The sequence below is a fragment of the Phodopus roborovskii genome, unplaced genomic scaffold (assembly GCF_943737965.1).
Source record: "Phodopus roborovskii unplaced genomic scaffold, PHOROB, whole genome shotgun sequence".
NCBI lineage: Eukaryota > Metazoa > Chordata > Mammalia > Rodentia > Cricetidae > Phodopus > Phodopus roborovskii.
This window is the reverse complement of record NW_026126585.1, coordinates 15836878-15855003: the sequence shown is the minus strand read 5'-3', so window position 1 is coordinate 15855003 and position 18126 is coordinate 15836878. Positions and strand designations below refer to the sequence as shown.

Sequence of the window (18126 nt, the reverse complement as noted above, 5' to 3'; positions counted from 1 at the left end):
AGACGAGCAACAGTGAGCCCCACCTTGCCTCTACAGGTCCTTACACAGTTTCAAAGCGCTCACTCCTCACAGCTTGCCTGGTGAGCAAGGCACATTTATAATGCTCATTTACAATACAGAAACCTAGATGCTAAGACAGAAAGATGAGAATTTGTCAAAAGAGAATGAAAATCATTTTAATGGGACAGTCAGCAAGATCAATTCTAAAAGGCCATATAAGAGAATTACAGAAAGGAACCAGAAAATAAAGATTATAAAAACAAGACAAGCAGGTGTGATGCACACCTGTAATTCCAGCACTCAAAGGACTGAGACCAGAGGATTATTTGAAGGCAGTCTAGGATACACAGGAAGACCTCATCTCTCATAGAAGACTATAAGGACAGAGAGGAGTCTAGAGTTAATGGTCATTGCTTTTTTAGAGCAGGGATACAAAAGAACATTTTATAATAGCCATTCTGACAGCAACAGGGTAGACACAATAAAAGGAGTTTAAGAAGAAGCTGGCAAGGCGGGATAACAGCATCAGGACCAGAGCGAAGTAAAGCTAAGAGAGAAGTCTATTATTTGCTTCCAGTGAGGGTCAGACTACAGCTGTTTACTAATTCCCAACCCTCTGTACATCACCCAGGGAGGAGCCAGGTGACAACCTCCATGAAACGAATGAAATCTGGGGGCTGGAGAGAGAGCTCAGTTTAAAGCACTTGGCGCTCTTGCAGAGGCCCAGGCTTTGACTCCTAGCATCCACATGACTCACAGACACTGCAATTCTACCTCCCGGGGATTCAAACAACCTCTTTTGACCTCCTTGAGCACCCAGACATACTCATGGCACACATACATACATGCAGGCAAAATATTCATGTATGTAAAATAAATCTTTAAGAAAAGAAACTGGAATGCATTGCTGATTCCCCCTATAGATACTAGCGAGTGACCTGTGATTTCTTTCCCATCCTCCTTGGGACAATGCCATCATTCTCCATCCACTACGGCTCAGAGTTTCATGCCAGCCACCCTTTTCTATTTTAGCACTCACATCCGGCAGTAAAAAGCTTCCCCGTTGTCCTCTGAATTTACCTCAAATCTGTAACTCTGTTCATTTCCACACCAGTACCAACCTAACCATGGACATGAATCTTTGCCTAACTGGTCATCTCACACTGACTCTTCTTCCTAGCAACCCTTCTACCCATGGTTGTGAAGTTGGTCCAGGCATATGTTCTCTGCCATCCTCCCCTGCTCAAAAGCTCAGCCCCTCCTAAGGTACTTGCACAAGACCCTAACCTCCCCAAGGTTCTCAGTCTTTGGACTTCTCTGGCCTTGTCTGTCACTGATTTGCCAGGTGGATTTCCTTCCTATCATGAATATTTCCCTTCTTCAACCTCCAGTTGTTTCTGTCCTCGGGACGACTTGCAGACAGAAAGGCCTCGATTCAAATCACACTTCACTGCCTTCTACCTCGGTGTTTTGGGGGGTCAGTTACTTCATCAATCCAGTCTGAATCTATGAGTCTGACATAAAAATATCCCAACATCATCACAGGCTTGCTGAAACGATTAAGAGAAACAAGGTCTCCAGAAACATACCTGCTCTGCCTACTGCAAAGTGTACACTTAAACCCGAGTTCCCTTCCCACTGCCGATTTTTCCAGAGAGGACTCAAATGTTACCCCAAATCTCATAAAACCATTCAGCAGTCTAACCTTACGTTGTTCTTTCACTCTGGATCAACAGAACATCGTAGCACCTATAATTTAGCATTTAATGCTGCCTTACACTGCTTCCAAATTATTTTACCTCTCAGTATATCTCTATGTTGGTGATAAGTTCCTTAATGACAGGTTCCATCATTTAGAAGGTATTCAACCAATACTTGATGACTAAATAAGTGCTAAGTGTGGCAATTATAGCACGAATAGCCCAGAGACACACCCACAAGAGTACTTGGTAACTCCCATTGACCTCTCCTTCTCCCTTCTTTGCCTCTTTACTCTTCCTCTGTTCTGGGCTCTTCATGGCCTGTGTCACACCTGCAAGCAGTGCTTACACACACTACTTACCCCAAGGGGAATCACCCCTAGTCAGAGTACCGAGGTCTGTCTGAACCCACTCTTTGCCCTCTAGTTTTACCTGTGAAAAGCTCAGGGGCCATATGGATGGGGGTCCCAACAATGCTTCCTGACATCATCGCTTCTGGCTTGCAGAATCCTAAGTCAGTGATCTTGGCACGGTTTTGTTTATCCAGCTGCCAAAAATAAAAGTCGGTATCACCTTGTGTCCACACACCCAGCCTCACGGCAGTCCTGAGTTAAGTCCTTCCTTCCTCCAGCCTCACTCTCTCAAGCTTGTTCCTATCACCATTCTCTTTCCCACTGTGAGCAACCTGGTGGCAGGGACTGTTTCTTTCATCTTTATATCTCTGTGTCCCTGGGACACACTGGGACCACTATAATCTTGGAAGAATGAGTAATGACGGTATAAAATGAGGAAAACATGTTGGCACCTGATTTTCCTCTTTGTCAGCTGAAGCGATCCTCTGACACAGGGCTGGGTAGAGCTCTATGGCAAAGACCTGAACAAGCACGCACAGACCCTAGCTCTACCCCAGCACAGCAGAAAGAACAATGACAAAAAACAAATAAGCAAAAATGGATTCTAGAGAATAAACGTGTCTCATGTGGTTACTGACTGCCTCTTAGATTTCTAGGCTGTCTTTCTCTCCCCTAAAGTACAACTCATTGGGCCTTACCATGTGGGAATGGAAGGTATTTCCCCTAAATTATGACATGTTATTTATTTACTTAGTGTGTGTACAGATCAGAGGACAAGTTGTAGGAGTCTGTTTTCTCCTCCTGTGTAAGCAGGTATCACAGCTTGTTGAGTCATCACAATGGATGTTTTCAAGGAGTCGTCAGAAGATTCTTTATGGCTTAAGCAATGTGACCTTTCAGGTGCACTGTGCATGTTGACGCTCATCTAGCATCTCTGATCAAGCCCTACACATTAACAAAGGCCTGGACCCCTCAAAAATACCAATGACATAAAGGCAAAAAAGAGCAAAGACTATTCTAGATTGAAGAAGGCTGAAATAGCATGGTAACAAGATATACTGTGGCATCTTTGGATTAGATCCTAGATTGAAAGAAAACCAAACAACAAACAGACCGTATTTGCAGCAATTGGATATAATGGAGACAATAACAGATCAATGTTAGATTTCTTGAGTGTGGTTTTTAATTATGTAGAAGATTCTTCTTTCTTAGGAGAGACACACCCACATATTTTGGAGTGAAGTATTATCAGCAACTTACCTTCACATGGTATAGAAAGGTAAAGAGAAAATACGACAGTGAGTGCGTACCCTGGCAGGAACACAGGATACAAGGTTATCTGGGTTTCCATTATGCCACTTTTAACTTTTCTATGAAACTGAAATTTCTCAATAGTGGAGGGAAAAGTATTTGACACAGGTAGTCTGTTGAAACTGCTCCTTAAGCTTACGCTCAGGACCCCCTCCACCCACCATGATATTAACACTCCTGCATTCCATATAGACTTTTCCACAGACCCTCCACAGAGGCAGGGATCCTCTCTGACTAGAGCTGTTACTTACCAGCACGTTTTTCAGTTTGATATCCCTATGGACAAGCCCCTGGCTGTGCAGAAACCGGATTCCCTCCACCACATCCAGGGCTATCTGCAAACGTGTCTCCAGAGTCAGCCCAGCCTGGGAAAGGAGGCAAAGGAGCCTAGATGTCAGAAGAGCCCAACTCCATAACCCAACTGAGACTTCCAATTGTGAGCAACTAAATGAGTTCCGGTGGCATAAAAGGGCAAAGCTGTGATGGCAGGTGCAGGGAAGACGACGCTGTACAGGACACAAAGCAAAGTACGCCCCCTGCAGGCTGCAGTTGGTCAGCAGGACCACACCCAGATTGGCACAGAAGAGGCTGGAACTAACAGCATCTCACAGCATCTCGCTCCCAGCGTCAGAGTGACTCTGTCACTGCCGCACAGAAGATTTGCTCTCACAGGATTGGTTAGCCCAGGTTTGATTTTTATGGGTTCCAATTCCAACGTCACGATGATTATTTTAACTTAGAGTCTTTGGGATCCTGAAAACTGTCCTATTAATTTTCTCCAATCCTCAAATGAACATTCTAGCTTGTTTACAGAAAAACTTCAGGGGCTCCTGAGATAGGGAGGGAACTGCTTGGAGTCTCTTCATCTCGCCAATTTCTTGTGACTCCTGAAAATACTAAGTTCCCTCCTTACTTCTCAAAGTCCCCATGTGAGCTCACACAGGGTCCACACGCTCTGAGGTCAGCTTCTCTCTCTATCTACTCGGCTCCATGTAGGGGACAGACAAGAACCTGATTCCCTTACCAGTGACTTTTTAGATGAGAGTTTAAACTCAGCATTCACCTGAGAGTTTCACCGTTACTCGGCAGCACACCCCAATTTATTTTTTAAAAATCAAGGTCACATAACAAGATCTTACAAGTGATTTTGTGGTTGCCCCCACCCCACATCTGTCTCACTGACTACAATGGTCTTAAATATGTCTGGAAATTACATATTTTGCTATTATCTGATGGTGCTTAACAGACAGCCTTGCACAAAACAGTCATTAACAAAAACTTGTTCACATGACAAAAACTGGCTTTACCCGGAAGAGTAACAAGAAGCTATTCTACTCTTCTAAAGAATCTACATTTTCGTCACTCCACAGGACATCAGAGGCATCTGGATCTCCTGTGAGTTAGAGGCCAGCCCAATCTACATAGCAGACTTCCAGGGCAGCCAGTACTACATAGTGAGATCCTGTCTCAAAAAAACAAGCAAGCAAATGAAAACAATTTTTTAAAGCAGCGAATAAGAGCATTACAGAAATATACTGCAACAACAACAACATCAAAAAAAAAAAAAAGGGATTCTGAGAAATGTCTGACATTGTTCTGCAGTAAAGCCAGATTGCTCCATCAATTTCTATGAGAGTGAGAAGTTGGGAATAAACAGGAAAGAATGAAGTCCAGGAAGGAAGGGCTGAGCCTGGCTGCCTCACTCACCTTCAGCCCTGTGTAGAGGTCCCGGTGCAGCCGCTCCATAATAAGCAAAACAGCAATGCTGGAGCCTCCACCATAGTTGTAATCAATGACCGAACCGTGAAGATCCACCAACCGCTCGTGCTTTGGCAAAGACCTGTGAGAGAGAGAAAGGTTTGGGCCATCACACTCCGCCTCTAATTCTGCATGAGATAGATACCAGGACGTAGAGAGAAAGGACCGCCCAGCTACATTTAGTCCAAGTGCAGCCAGAGGGAAAAGAGAACTACTTCTTCACCAAGGTTAAAAACCATCCTGACAGTCTTAGTGGCTACGGAAGATAACAGAGTGAAGAGTTGAGAAATTATGATGGGAAAAGACTGAGCAAAGACAGCATGTGTGGCCTAAATCTACAAACACGAGTTAGGACATTTTGAAATCTAGGTATATAGAGACCAGACATGCTGTAGCCCGTGTACAGAAGCCAGAGAGACTGACTAATGAAACCAAGACCTACCTCATGTAGTGAAACTCCAATGCCAGGTCATTCCAGTGCTTCTCGTCTGGAGGAACAACTGACTTGAGGGCACAAGGGAAGTGTCCCCCCCAGTTGTCACACAGGTACACCACACCATACTGGCCCCGGCCTAACTCCTGTCCTAATTTAGGTTTGCCTATAAGATAAAAAGACAGCAATAAAGCAGAATGACTTTCTCTTTAAGATTCTTAGATGCAATCCTGCCTGGAGGCCAGAAGTTGTTGTGAGCCTAGCCTTTAACGGCTGAGCCATCTCTCCAGCCCGAGGCCAGAAGTTGTAATCATGCAATGGGAAGAAACTCAAGTGTTGTTCTAACTCAGTAGAAAGTAACTGAGCTGGATCATTTTGAATAAACTTTGATCTTGTTATTCATATGACAGAAGCAGCAGAACCGTGCAGGAATTCAGGAGTATCACAAAGTGCTGAGGCAGCTTTGCCGAGATTCTTGGGAGGCAGGCAAGAGAATGCTAGAAGACCCTGCATTTCCTCCAATTTACTTGGAAAGAAACAAGGACTCACCATGAAGCAAGACATCCTGTAAAGACCGGCTCTCTAGTGAAAGGCGGGCCAGACGAGGGGCATGATCTTTTCGAACCTTTAGCCACAGATCTTCAGTTTTCTCCAGCCGGCCAGAGTGGCCAGCTTCCAGCTAGGAGGGAAACAGAAGAAAACATAAGAATCAAGTCCCTCACCTCAGCTTTTCCACCTGATACGCAGAAATAATAGCATCTCTTTCACGCTAACAATTGTGTATATGACATGCTTAATACAATGACAGTGAATAGTCAAAAGTCATTATCCTCTTGGATGCATAATAACATCTATTCATCTCTCTCTCTCCTGAGGGAGCACATAATTGCAATGTAAGAAAGTCATTCCTCTGTCATTCTTTATGTTTGTTTGTTTGTTTTTGTTTTTTGGGTTTTTTTGTTTGGTTGGTTGGATGGTTGGTTTTTCGAGACAGGGTTTCTCTGTATTGCTTTGGAGCCTGTCCTGGAACTAGCTCTTGTAGACCAGGCTGGTCTCAAACTCACAGAGATTTGCCTGCCTCTGCCTCCCGAGTGCTGGGATTAAAGGCATGTACCACCACCATCAGGCTTTCCTCTGTCATTCTTAAAATATGATATAAACTTACATAAAGTATACTTATATATAAACTTACATACTCATATCTAAACTTACGTACTTGTATATAAACTTATATAAAGTCCTCTATGTTCTTTTTTCATTCAGTTATATGGGAAGAAATCAACTGTACTCACTCTACCGTTCCAAGAGTTATAAAAAGGTCCACATGCTTCCCTGTGGAGTGGGAGGGAATGGGATGAGAGGGAGGTGGGGGGTATGGGAGGGAGGAAGAGGGAACTGGGATCGATACGTAAAACAAGAAAAATAATTTTAAAAAAAGAAGAAAAAAGACCCCCATGAAAAATTTGGTGATGAACCTTCCTATAACATATTATTCTTTAATAGAATAAACTGATTTTTTTTAAAGTATAAGGACAGCAGAAAGCAAACTATTTCCCTCTAAATGAGGCTCTTTTCTGCTTATTGCAGCTCCCTCCCCTCTCCTGCATACCAACCTGCCTCAAGGAGGCTGCAAAAGCCTCATGGGAACTATTGAGCCGAGTACGGAACTGGCTGCAAATGCTCTTGGCCAACTTGGAGGCGCTGAGGCTCTCGATGGCTTCCTGGGCCACCTTCCTCTTCCAGTCTAGAGTGATGGTGGGTGGGCTCACCCATGTGATACGCTGAATGATCTGCCAAAATGAGGGCAGAAAAATCACTGAAGGTAGAAGGAGGAACCCCAGGCAGCTCCCACAATGCCCTTCCTTCACTAGGTTCTTACTCATCAGGAACAGCTAGCTCTTAATGTAGGAACCTATGAAGTCCAACATCCTATCTAACCCTGTCTATCTCAAAACCAGGGATTAAATGCATGTGCCATCATAACCAACTCAATGTCTAGATTTTTGTTGTTTGTTTACTCCTTTGGTACCGGGGAATCAAACCTATGACCTTGCTTATGTCAGGCAAATCATCTACCACCATGCTATATCCCCAGACCCAACAACACCTACTTCTGAGGAAACATTTAGGCTGAATAAAGGAAAGATGAAGAAACTTATAAGGTGGAGTTTTGTGGCTTCCTCAAGTATTACATAAATCTATGGCTCCTTACGGGTTAAAGGGAACATTGGTAGCCATTAATTGAGAACAGGCATACAACAGAATTCTCTCAGAGAGGCAAATCAGAACAATGGCCACCCTACTTTAACGGCATATTCTAAGACTCTGTTCTGCTGGAAAGTCTAAGATGTAAGTGAGCCCAGCATGGATTGAAATGACTTCTCTGAGGGACACTCACCTGCTTGATTTGTTCCCAAAGCATCCTTGTAACTGAGGACCCTGAGTGAAACGTGACTTCCACATGGTAGGCGGCATTTAAGATCTGAAAGAGAGCACGTGAAGGGGCATATGCAGACAGTCATTTCTGAAGGACGTCAAGAGCAAGTCCAAGCTGGCTGTGCTGCTATACGCCTTTAATCCCTGTACATGGGAGGGAGAGGGAGGCGGGTCTCTCTCAGGACACCCTGCTCTACGTAGTAAGTTCTCAGCCCGGCCGGTCTACAGAGTGAGAGGCCATGTCTCACACATAAAGAAACAAAGAGCATAGTGGAGCCAGACTCAGCACGTGTCTGTAATCCCAGTACTTGGGAGGTGGAGGGAGGAGAATGAGGAGGTCAAGACTAGCCCTGACCAAAACAGCAAGTTCAAGGCCAGGCAATCTTGGCTACATGTGCCCCACTCCTACCTTCTGCCTGCTCCCCACACGCACAAATTACACTCCAGTCTGAAGGCTCGAAAATCTAACCCTCAGCATATATAGAGTCAACTCAGGTTCATCACCCCTATTTTGTGACTAATTAGGTTCTTTTACTTTCTATTTATTTTTATCAACTATAATTTTACAACTTATCAGCACCTCTCCTAGGCAGTAGTCATGTAGTAGGAAAACAAAATGAAGGGAAATCCTTGGCTAATTTGAGATTGGGCTTGTGTGTGAATTATTCTAGATGTTATCTGTAACACAGTATCTTAGCAACCATTCTTTTCATACCTGTTTGAGATAATTGCTGGTAATGTGAACTGAGACATCCTGTGATTTTTCAAGGCTCTGCAGACACCGTTCCAGGGTCCCGACAAAGCTTTCCCGTAGGTAATCCACTGAGCTGATCAGCTTGTTGGCCACCGCCTGGTTGAGCCTGGAGATGATAAGCTCTTGGATCTGTCGGATGCAGCATTTGATCTCTCTGGTGCCCACCGTTTCTCCATTCTCAGGGATAATGACATCTACAGAGGTAGAGACTACACTAGTTAGCAATGATGGAAAGGCACAGCCACAGTAAATACAGGCATCTCCCAAGTCATCACCAGTGAACTACCATGATGGCGGCTACGAAAAGATACGGTTGGTTGTCAAATTCTGATTCTTAGTGTGATCAGAGCCAGGCAGTGCTCAGCCACTTACATTAAATAAGTAAGATCCTGAAAATGAGCAGTCATGTCTAAAACGAGTCAGACTTAACAGCTTTCGGTTTCAGGACAGGAAGAACAGCATTCATTCTGTGGAAACTATTTGAAGGGCACAATAATAAGCACTATATACAGGTACTCTAACTTCACCTTCACAGCACCTTCGTGTAGATAATAATGGATATACTCTGTACATCAGGAAATAGCCTCAGGAACAAGGCAAAGTGGGCAGAGAGAGAGAAGTGCAGTCAGGAAGGAATACAGCCAGAATCTGAGCACAATCCTCACTTGGTCCAAATCTCGGACCTTTCTTAAATTTCATGCTGCTTGGCATATTAATCAGACAGACACTGATACCACCTGTGCAGGTGCAGGTATCAAACTTTAAACCAACCAACAATGACAACTGTTTACATTCTCTAAATAGCCATGCTTCTGGAAATTTTTTCTCTAGAACTCTGTCCTCACAAATCTCAGATTGCGTGTACAATGCTGTTAATTCAGTCATTTGTAATAGCAAAAAAAAAAAAAAAAAAGTCTAGATAGTTATCAATAGGCTGAAAATGCTACAAGATATTTTCATTAGAAGACAGACTTAAATGAGCATTTCCAGAAAGCTCTCTGAGATATATATTAGAAGCAGAAGGGAAATGCAAAAGTACCTAACCCTGAATTAAACATCATATATATGCATTTATCTTATTAGGGGGAATACAGCTTTATGGTATATTCCCTAGCATGCATGAGCCCTAGGCTCAATTCCCACTACTATAAAACAAGGAAAAAAAAATTTCATATAAGTCCCTACATAGCCCAGGCTGACCTCACACTTACGATTCTTCTGCCTCTGCCTCCTGAGAGCTGGGAGTACAGGCATATGCCACCATACCTAGATTAAAACATAAATATTTTCTAAAGTATGTGCATCCTGTTACCCAGCATACATGCATGACCTTTATTTAAAGACATATAGCAATAGAAGTCTGGTTCTACCAGATTGTGTGCAACCTGTCTTTTAAATCAATGTATTATTGCTTCAAAGGCACTCAGAAAGGACTCAGAACAAAACAAGATCAGATATTAAATTGCACCTAATGTGTAGCTTTTTAAGTATGTGGATCCACAGACCTAAATGCAGAGTCAGACATTTGATTGCCTGCTCCAATTATTCCCATATCTGTTTAAGCTAAATGCTGTATAGAAGGCGCCAAACTTGGTATGCCTGCTGCAATCCAATCCAACACCACACTGTCACCTAAGCCTGCTGCCCCGGCCTGCTGCCACCACACGGGTAAGACACAGCACTGACGCTCCAGAGCGCTTAGAGAATGTGCAGGGGACTCCTCGGGGCTGCCCCTGAGATGAACATGTCTCAGCCGCTAAGGAACGACATCCCTATTCATTTCTACTGAGAAAGGAGAAGGGAAGACGGGAAGAAAGAAGGACATTCTTTGTTTTTTTGCTGCAAGATAATGAATAACCCCGAGTTCATATTCAACTCTGGCATTTCAGGACACAGAAGCGTACACTACAAGGAAGTAAAACATGACAGAAGTTACAGGTGAAATGTCACGGGCATAAATGAGCACAGCTGACAGAACACGACAGAACTAATGACTTCACAAAAAGTGGCATCTGAAGGGTAGGTAGGGTTTGGGAAAATTCACAGAAAAATAAAAGACACTTCAGATTTGATGTCGGGCACAAGCAAAGAAAGGTCTAGGGAGTGTATGGAGGACAGCAAGCAGTTAATACCAACGCAGTTAAAACCACAGGAAAGTGAAGAACGGAAAACGAGGTTGGCATGGTTGACAGAGGCTTTGGAATCTCTCAGGCTAGACTGAGGTACTCAGTACTAGTCTGTGGAACAGTGAGCCAGCTAATAAAGATGAAGTAGAAAGAAAGAAGCAAGCTAGGAGCCTGACTAGGTAAAAATACTTCAGACAGATTAAAGAAGACAGAATAGAACCAGCGGTGATTTGAATGCCAATATCCCAACATTTAATGAGGCTGAGGCAAGAGGATTGTAAGTTCAAAACCAGCTCAGGCTACACAGTGAAATTCTGTCTCTAAAAATATACAGAAAAGCAAAGCATGCATAGATATAAAATTGCAAGGGACTCATAGGTCCTTGGCAACTGGTTAAAGGAAAGAATGCAGGAGAAAACACAGTACAGGGTATGCCGAGGCTCTGAAGCTGGATACAATAAAAAAGGGGGGTGGGCTGGGAGCAGTTTAAGCCACAGGTTCTCAATCTTTCTAATGCTACAACCCTTTAATACAGTTCCTCAAGTTGTGGTGACCTCCAACTATAAAATTATTTCACTTCTACTTCATAACTGTAATTTGCTACTGTTATGAATCATAATGTAAATACCTGATATGCAGGATATCTGATATGTGACCCCTGTGAAAGGGTTATTCAACCCCCAAAGAGGTCACGATCCACACATTGAGAACAGCTGGTTGAAGCAGTAAAGCACTGAACTATAAACTGTGTGTCCAAGGACGGGGTGTGGTGGTGTATTCCTTAAATCCCAGGAAGCTAAGGCAGGGGGATCTTTGTGAGTTTGAGGTCAACCTTGTCTACATAGTGAGTACCAGGACATCCAGGGCTATACAGTGAGACCATGTTAATACACACAAACATACACACGCACACACACACACTCATGCACACACACTTATGCACTCAAGAATTGAACTGTCTCGGCTCATAGTCTGCCTCTATTATTTACTAGTTGTAGGACCTTTGGCAAAGTTGCGTGCCCCTTTAAACTTTTTGTCCCTCATCTAAACAATGAAAATAAGCAGCATCTATCTATGGAAGGCTCTGTCAAATGCTAAGGTGGCCTTTCATGGTTTTAGCACTCTGAGATGTTGTGCATGTACTCATTACTGTAAACCTAACAAGTAACTGAACACAGTGTCATCTTAACCCACTGTGCAGCAGAGCGAATGCTCAAGCATGGACACTTGTCAGCATAAAAGTCAGACCCCCCAAAGCCCTGACTGGTGGCTTTGCCCAGTTTTGTTGATAGTCATCCGTGATGAATGGGAGACTGACAGAAAAGCCAAACACGCTTTCCCGAGTTGGGCTTCAGGGGCAGCCTGAGCAGAAAATAGATCGCGGGACAAAAGGTAGCGCAGTGAAGGGGTTGGGCCACGCTGGCAGAGCAGAGGAGAAATACAGCACTGTAAATGCTGCCCGCAGCTCTTCTCGGGAGTACAGGGATGCAGACAGAGGTGGGGACTGGAGGGTGCTGAGACAGACGAACTTAGGGACAGCCAAGACTGGAGAATGCTGAGGATGAACTTAGGGACAGCCAAGACTGGAGGGTGCTGAGGATGAACTTAGGGACAGCCAAGACTGGAGAATGCTAAGGATGAACTTAGGGACAGCTAAGACTGGAGGGTGCTGAGGATGAACTTAGGGACAGCTAAGACTGGAGAATGCTGAGGATGAACTTAGGGACAGCTAAGACTGGAGAATGCTGAGGATGAACTTAGGGACAGCTAAGACTGGAGAATGCTGAGGATGAACTTAGGGACAGCTAAGACTGGAGGGTGCTGAGGATGAACTTAGGGACAGCTAAGACTGGAGGGTGCTGAGGATGAACTTAGGGACAGCTAAGACTGGAGGGTGCTGAGGATGAACTTAGGGACAGCTAAGACTGGAGGGTGCTGAGGATGAACTTAGGGACAGCTAAGACTGGAGAATGCTGAGGATGAACTTAGGGGCAGCCAAGCTCATGGCTTGGGAAGGGATGAAAGTGAATCTAAGTCCATGACAGCAAGAGAGAGGCCACCTCGTGTAAAGGGTTAAGGTGCTGTGGTAGTCTGAGTGCAGTAGGGGGAAGCACTAGAGGAGGTATGACCCTGCTGGAGTAGGCTTGACCTCCCTGGGTGGAGGAAGTGTGTCACTGTTGGGGCCCAGGCTTGAGATCTGCTATGCTCAAGCTATGCCCAGTGTGGACACTGACTTCGGATCAAAATGCAGAACTCTCAGCTCCTCCTCCAACACCACGTCTGCCCTTGTGCCACTGTGTCCCACCATGATGACAATGGACTAAACCTTTGAAACTGTAAGCCAGCCCCAACTCACTGTTTTCCTTATAAGAGTTGCCATGGTCGAGGTGTCTCTTCACAGCGATAGAAATGCTAACTATAATGAGAGCGCCCTCCTGCTGGACCTTAAGAATCAGGGTATTCAGCTTCTAGCCCAAAGAATCAGAGGCCTCCGCAGTCCCAGCACCCCACTAAGCTCTAGAACCTACCTTTAAACTCCATGTTGGCAGCATCATCCAGAAGTTCCTCTTTCATGGTGTTAAGAGTCTCAACAATCATATCCTTCATTTCCTCCTGCTTCCGGTTGGCAATGTTCATCAATGACTCGTACAGTTCATTCTCCTTTCTTCTAGTATATTCCAGGCGTTTGGGAGTGATCTGCAGGTCCCGCTGCATATCAAAAGCCTGGTTTATGAAAATGTCAAGGCTTCGGCAGTGGAGCACGTTCAGGGCCTTGGCTGCGTCCACCAGGCGGGTCTGTAGCAGCTGCTGAGAAAATGCACTCAGCTGCCTCAGTTTCTCGCCTTGCTGCACCAACATGCTCTGAGCTCTGCTGTCCTGCTCAGGGGCTACGCAGCTCCTGTGACTGCCACTCAGATAGCCCAGGTCCATTAGCTGTCGATACAGAGGTGATCTTTCACTCTCTGCTCTCTCACAGGAGGAGTCCATGATCTCCAGCGTGGGTGCTTTGAAAAAGAACACGGGAAAGGAGAAATACTTCCTGATTTCCTGAAGCTCTTGTTCATCCCTCTCAGACAGCTCATCTTTGCGAAGTGCATAGGTTATCACAGGCAAGGAGTCATTCGCCAAGTCACCCAGAACATGTACGGCAGGCTGGTGGCTGTGGCATGGAGCCACCACAACGTCCACTTCCTAGAAGGAGAAGGGGTCACATCAGCACTGAGACCAAAATCCAGACGAATAATGGAGCAATTGTTCTTCAGGGTACCCCAGTCACTTGCCAACCTCCTTCCTTGGTCCCAAATACCCCCTCCTGTGACCTACGAAGGCAATTATTCATCTAGATAGTGAAAAACTAAAGAGGAAAGAGGGCAGTCCTTCCAGCAATTTCAGATGAAAAGAGTAGCTAGTCCCTGCCTTCCTTTGATTCCCCATGAAAAAGAGACAAATGGTATAAGAAAAATGAATTCTTAGGGCAACTACCAGACAGGAAGTAATCCTACAGTCTCCCTCTAGTCTTGCTCTCACACCTCTATCCCCACCTGCTAGCCTGGCTAACCCCAGCAGCCTTTAACAACTATCAGTGTGTAAAGCATGTCACAGCTTACAGTCTTTCCTGTTACAGGGACCCTGGCACTCTATTTCTCCTTATCCACATTCAACACACTCACGGTTAACTTATGTAAAACCCATCTTGTTGAGACAGAGGTGTGGCACACCACCTGGGGCACACAGTGAGTTCCAGGCCACCCTGGGCTGGAACCCAGGGAAACCCTATCTTAAAGGGGAGGAGGGAGAAAGGGGAAAGAGAAATGAAAACGAAAACTGATGAGAAGAGAGGGAAGAGGAGGGGAAGAAATGGAAGGGGGAGGGAAAGGAAGACGTGGGAAGGGAAGAGATTCTGTTCCCTGTGAGCCTATAAATCCTTTAAAGGCAGAGGCCATATTTACTTACTATTGGAATGCCAATGTCTAGCATAAGTAAATCCACAATATAATTAGTTGTCAAACCAAGAGATCATTCTGCAAACTGACAGCCAAGGTCACCAAACATTTCTATCATATTCCAAGACTCCTCAGACCTCTCAAAGGCTCAGTCAAGTTACACTGTGGTTTTACTGTTGGGGAGGGGGCTCACTGGGTAAGAGCACTTGCTGCACACGCATGAAGACCTGAGTTCCAATCCCAGGAATGGCCACGTGAGCCCCCTGGTTCAGTGAACTTCAAGTTCAATGAGAGACACAGCCTGGTCTACAGAATGAGTTCCAAGACAACCAGGACCATACAAAGAAACCCTGTCTCAGAAACCAACCCCTACCACACACACACACACACACACACACACACACACACACACACACACACACACACACACACACACAGAGCAAGACCAAACAAAACACACACATAAAAACTTAAACCTATTTTCAGGTAAGTCACATGATACTTTAGTCTCTTGAACTCCAAGAAATCTAAGAGCCTTTTAGCATCTCCTCATTTGTAATTTGAGCAAACTACATAAACCCAAACCCAGGTCAAGAGGAATCTGCTGTTTCATCTCTGCCTTAAATTGCAGGGAGTGTTTTCTAGGTGGAAAACACGCCTGGCTCTCATCTTGCTGTCCAGAACAACCCTTTTTACTACCCTGACTTACACATGCTGGAATGTGAGCCGTTACTTCGGGGAAGCTGGCACGTAACTAATTTCAAGGTTTAGATTAGAATACACAATTGCATAAATACCAGCAGCAAAGTCACATTAATGGTAAGAAGACTAACGAGAATCCTAAGGAGCAGAGAAAGAGAAAGGTGTTTGTTCGATGGGGTCAGAAGACTTTTCCGGAGTTGGTTCCTTCTTCGGTATTGTGAAGCAGGACCTCTAGCTCCTGCTACTGGTCCACTCAGCCCTCCGGTCACTGCTGCCCATCTCACCAGAGGAGTGCAGGGATCCCAAGGGCTTGCTGGCGCATCAGGCACTATCATGCTTTCCTTATGCCGTGCTGAAGACTGAACCCAGGGAACTTGAGGGAATTCATAGCTGGTACCGAAAACCTAATCAAAAGCCCAAGGCTGGGAGGTCATAAGTCATAGGAGGGCAACACCCACTGCTGCCTTGCTAACTGACCATGTTGTTAAACTGCTGACCTCAGCCTCAGCCAGACAAGCTTCTGTCTGTAGTGGTCGGCAATTAACTAACAACTCATAACTGCTCAGAATGCTGAGATGATGTGACTGGGCCCTACCCAGGACCCCTATATAAACCCCACATGCATTAAGGCTTAGGGAACATTGTGGAAAAGAAGGTAGGAAGAATGTAAGAGTCAGAGGACAGGGAGGGGAGCCGAGAGCCTTCTAGAAGACATGGCCAGAGCACTCGTGAACTCACTGAAACTTTAGTTAACTGCATGAGCTAAGTCAACTAGACCAGTCAGCATTCCAACAGTCAACACTAGCTGGACTACACGGGTTACAAGAAAGTGGGGGTGGGGTGGGGCACGTGAAGAGATGGGGGAGGTTAGGGAGAGAGGGGAAGAGTCAACGATAAAAATGATGAAGATGCACTGAATAAGTAAAAGATGTATTTCATCAAATTAATTTTTTAAAATAATTTTATATGGTTAAAATTTAAAAAATAACACTTCAGGTTTTCCTCAAAGGACCATGTTGTGCATAAGAAAACCATCAACCAAAACTGCCAAGTCCATACATAAGATCAACACTCACCTTTTAAGAGAACAGAAAGAGCCCAGTGGTGGGCGCACACCTTTAATCCCAGCACTCAGAAAGCAGAGGCAGGTGGATCTCTGTGAGTTCGAGGCCAGCTTGGTTGTAGACCAAGGACAGCCAGGGCTACACAGAGAAACTCTGTCTGGAAAAGGAAAGAGAGAGGAGGGGGGAGGGAGAGAAGAAAGGGGGGAGGGAGAGAGACAGAGACAGAGACAGTTGACTTCGTTTACTCATAGGTACAAATTCATGATTACTGATTAAGGGCTTTGGGGGGGGCAGTGTCTGTGCCTCAAATTGCAGGGATTGGGTTCTGATTGGGAAACTTGTTTGACACTTCATTGTTGTTCAAAACAACCCCTGCTGTGCCCTGACTTATTGTGCGGACAGTGAGCAACCTTAGGGAAGGAAGCACCTTCTAGGCTCAGTGCACATACATTTCCTGGGCTCACTTTCACCCCTTGCTACACAGCCCTGGCTAGCCTGGACCTTGGCCCCAAACTTGTGTCAATCCTCCTGCCTCACATCTAAAGTGCTTGACTACAGGCATGGACACCTGGCAGATTAAGGGCGTTGTAATGATACCCTGGCACTTCTGAGAAAGGCTGTATACTCCTAACCTCTGCGTGGCTGTTTTGTAGCACAAAGTAGACTTAAACTTTTTAATCTTCCTGTTTCAACCTCCACAGCACAGGAAGAACCACTATGCCTGGCTATTTGTAAATGCATGATGCAATAAACAAAACTGGACGGAGAGCAGAAACAGTGTCCCCGCCCTCCGTTCACTGTCAGCTGGTCTCCACGGTCTCCCAGGGTCTCCCACGGGTCTCCACGGTCTCCCAGGGTCTCCCAGGGTCTCCCACGGTCTCCACGGTCTCCCAAGGTCTCCACGGTGTCCCACGGTCTCCACGGTGTCCCTACAGCCTCACACTCGAGCAGCAGTCAAATCAACCCAGACTACAGTGCGATTTGTGACCCTGTAATAAGGCTATGGCGAGGGGATGACTCATATTTTGTGGGGATAAACAAAGGAAAGCCAGTACTGCCTTCTTGAGGCACAGAGTAGAAAATAATAATTACTACTGAGTGGATGACCAGAGCTGTCCTAAGCCCATCATAGCCACCTGAGACAGGAAGTCTGACCTCAACTGTCTAGTTCAGGAAGGATTTACACCTCCCTACCACCCAGAACAGTGCCTGTAACTTGGACAGTACACACTAAGAAACTGTGGGTTAACTGATGAAGAAACGATGCTCTTATTAATTCAGGTCACACCACACACACTTATCTGAACTGGCTGTTTTCCCACCTTCTGGGTCACATCTCGCTTTTATCTGACACTGCTGTTTGAAGCAATAAGTAAGCATTTTGCTCCTGGGGCAGGGGGGACCGGGGGGGGACCTCGGGGAATCATGACCGAATCCTTCGAGGTCATCTGAATTACACCAATTCTTCCGGCAAGGTTAAGAGAGTGTGTAAGGAGAGAGACGAGGACTGGGGAGTGAAGGGAAGGGAGGCTGTAGTCGGGGTGT

At 45.3% G+C, this 18126-nt stretch overlaps 1 protein-coding gene across 1 annotated transcript in view; it reads right to left on the bottom strand.

Moving 5' to 3' along the window:
* The window catches only part of Dstyk (dual serine/threonine and tyrosine protein kinase), a 42920-nt gene that overhangs the window by 3908 nt on the left and 20886 nt on the right, over positions 1–18126 (bottom strand). The window contains exons 3-11 of the mRNA XM_051204170.1: positions 13400–14063; positions 8707–8939; positions 7954–8037; positions 7169–7345; positions 6105–6234; positions 5565–5721; positions 5072–5204; positions 3616–3729; positions 2133–2247 (exon numbers count right to left, since the gene is read on the bottom strand). Coding sequence (XP_051060127.1) covers positions 2133–2247; positions 3616–3729; positions 5072–5204; positions 5565–5721; positions 6105–6234; positions 7169–7345; positions 7954–8037; positions 8707–8939; positions 13400–14063 — 1807 coding nt within the window. The remainder of the gene's footprint in view (positions 1–2132; positions 2248–3615; positions 3730–5071; positions 5205–5564; positions 5722–6104; positions 6235–7168; positions 7346–7953; positions 8038–8706; positions 8940–13399; positions 14064–18126) is intronic.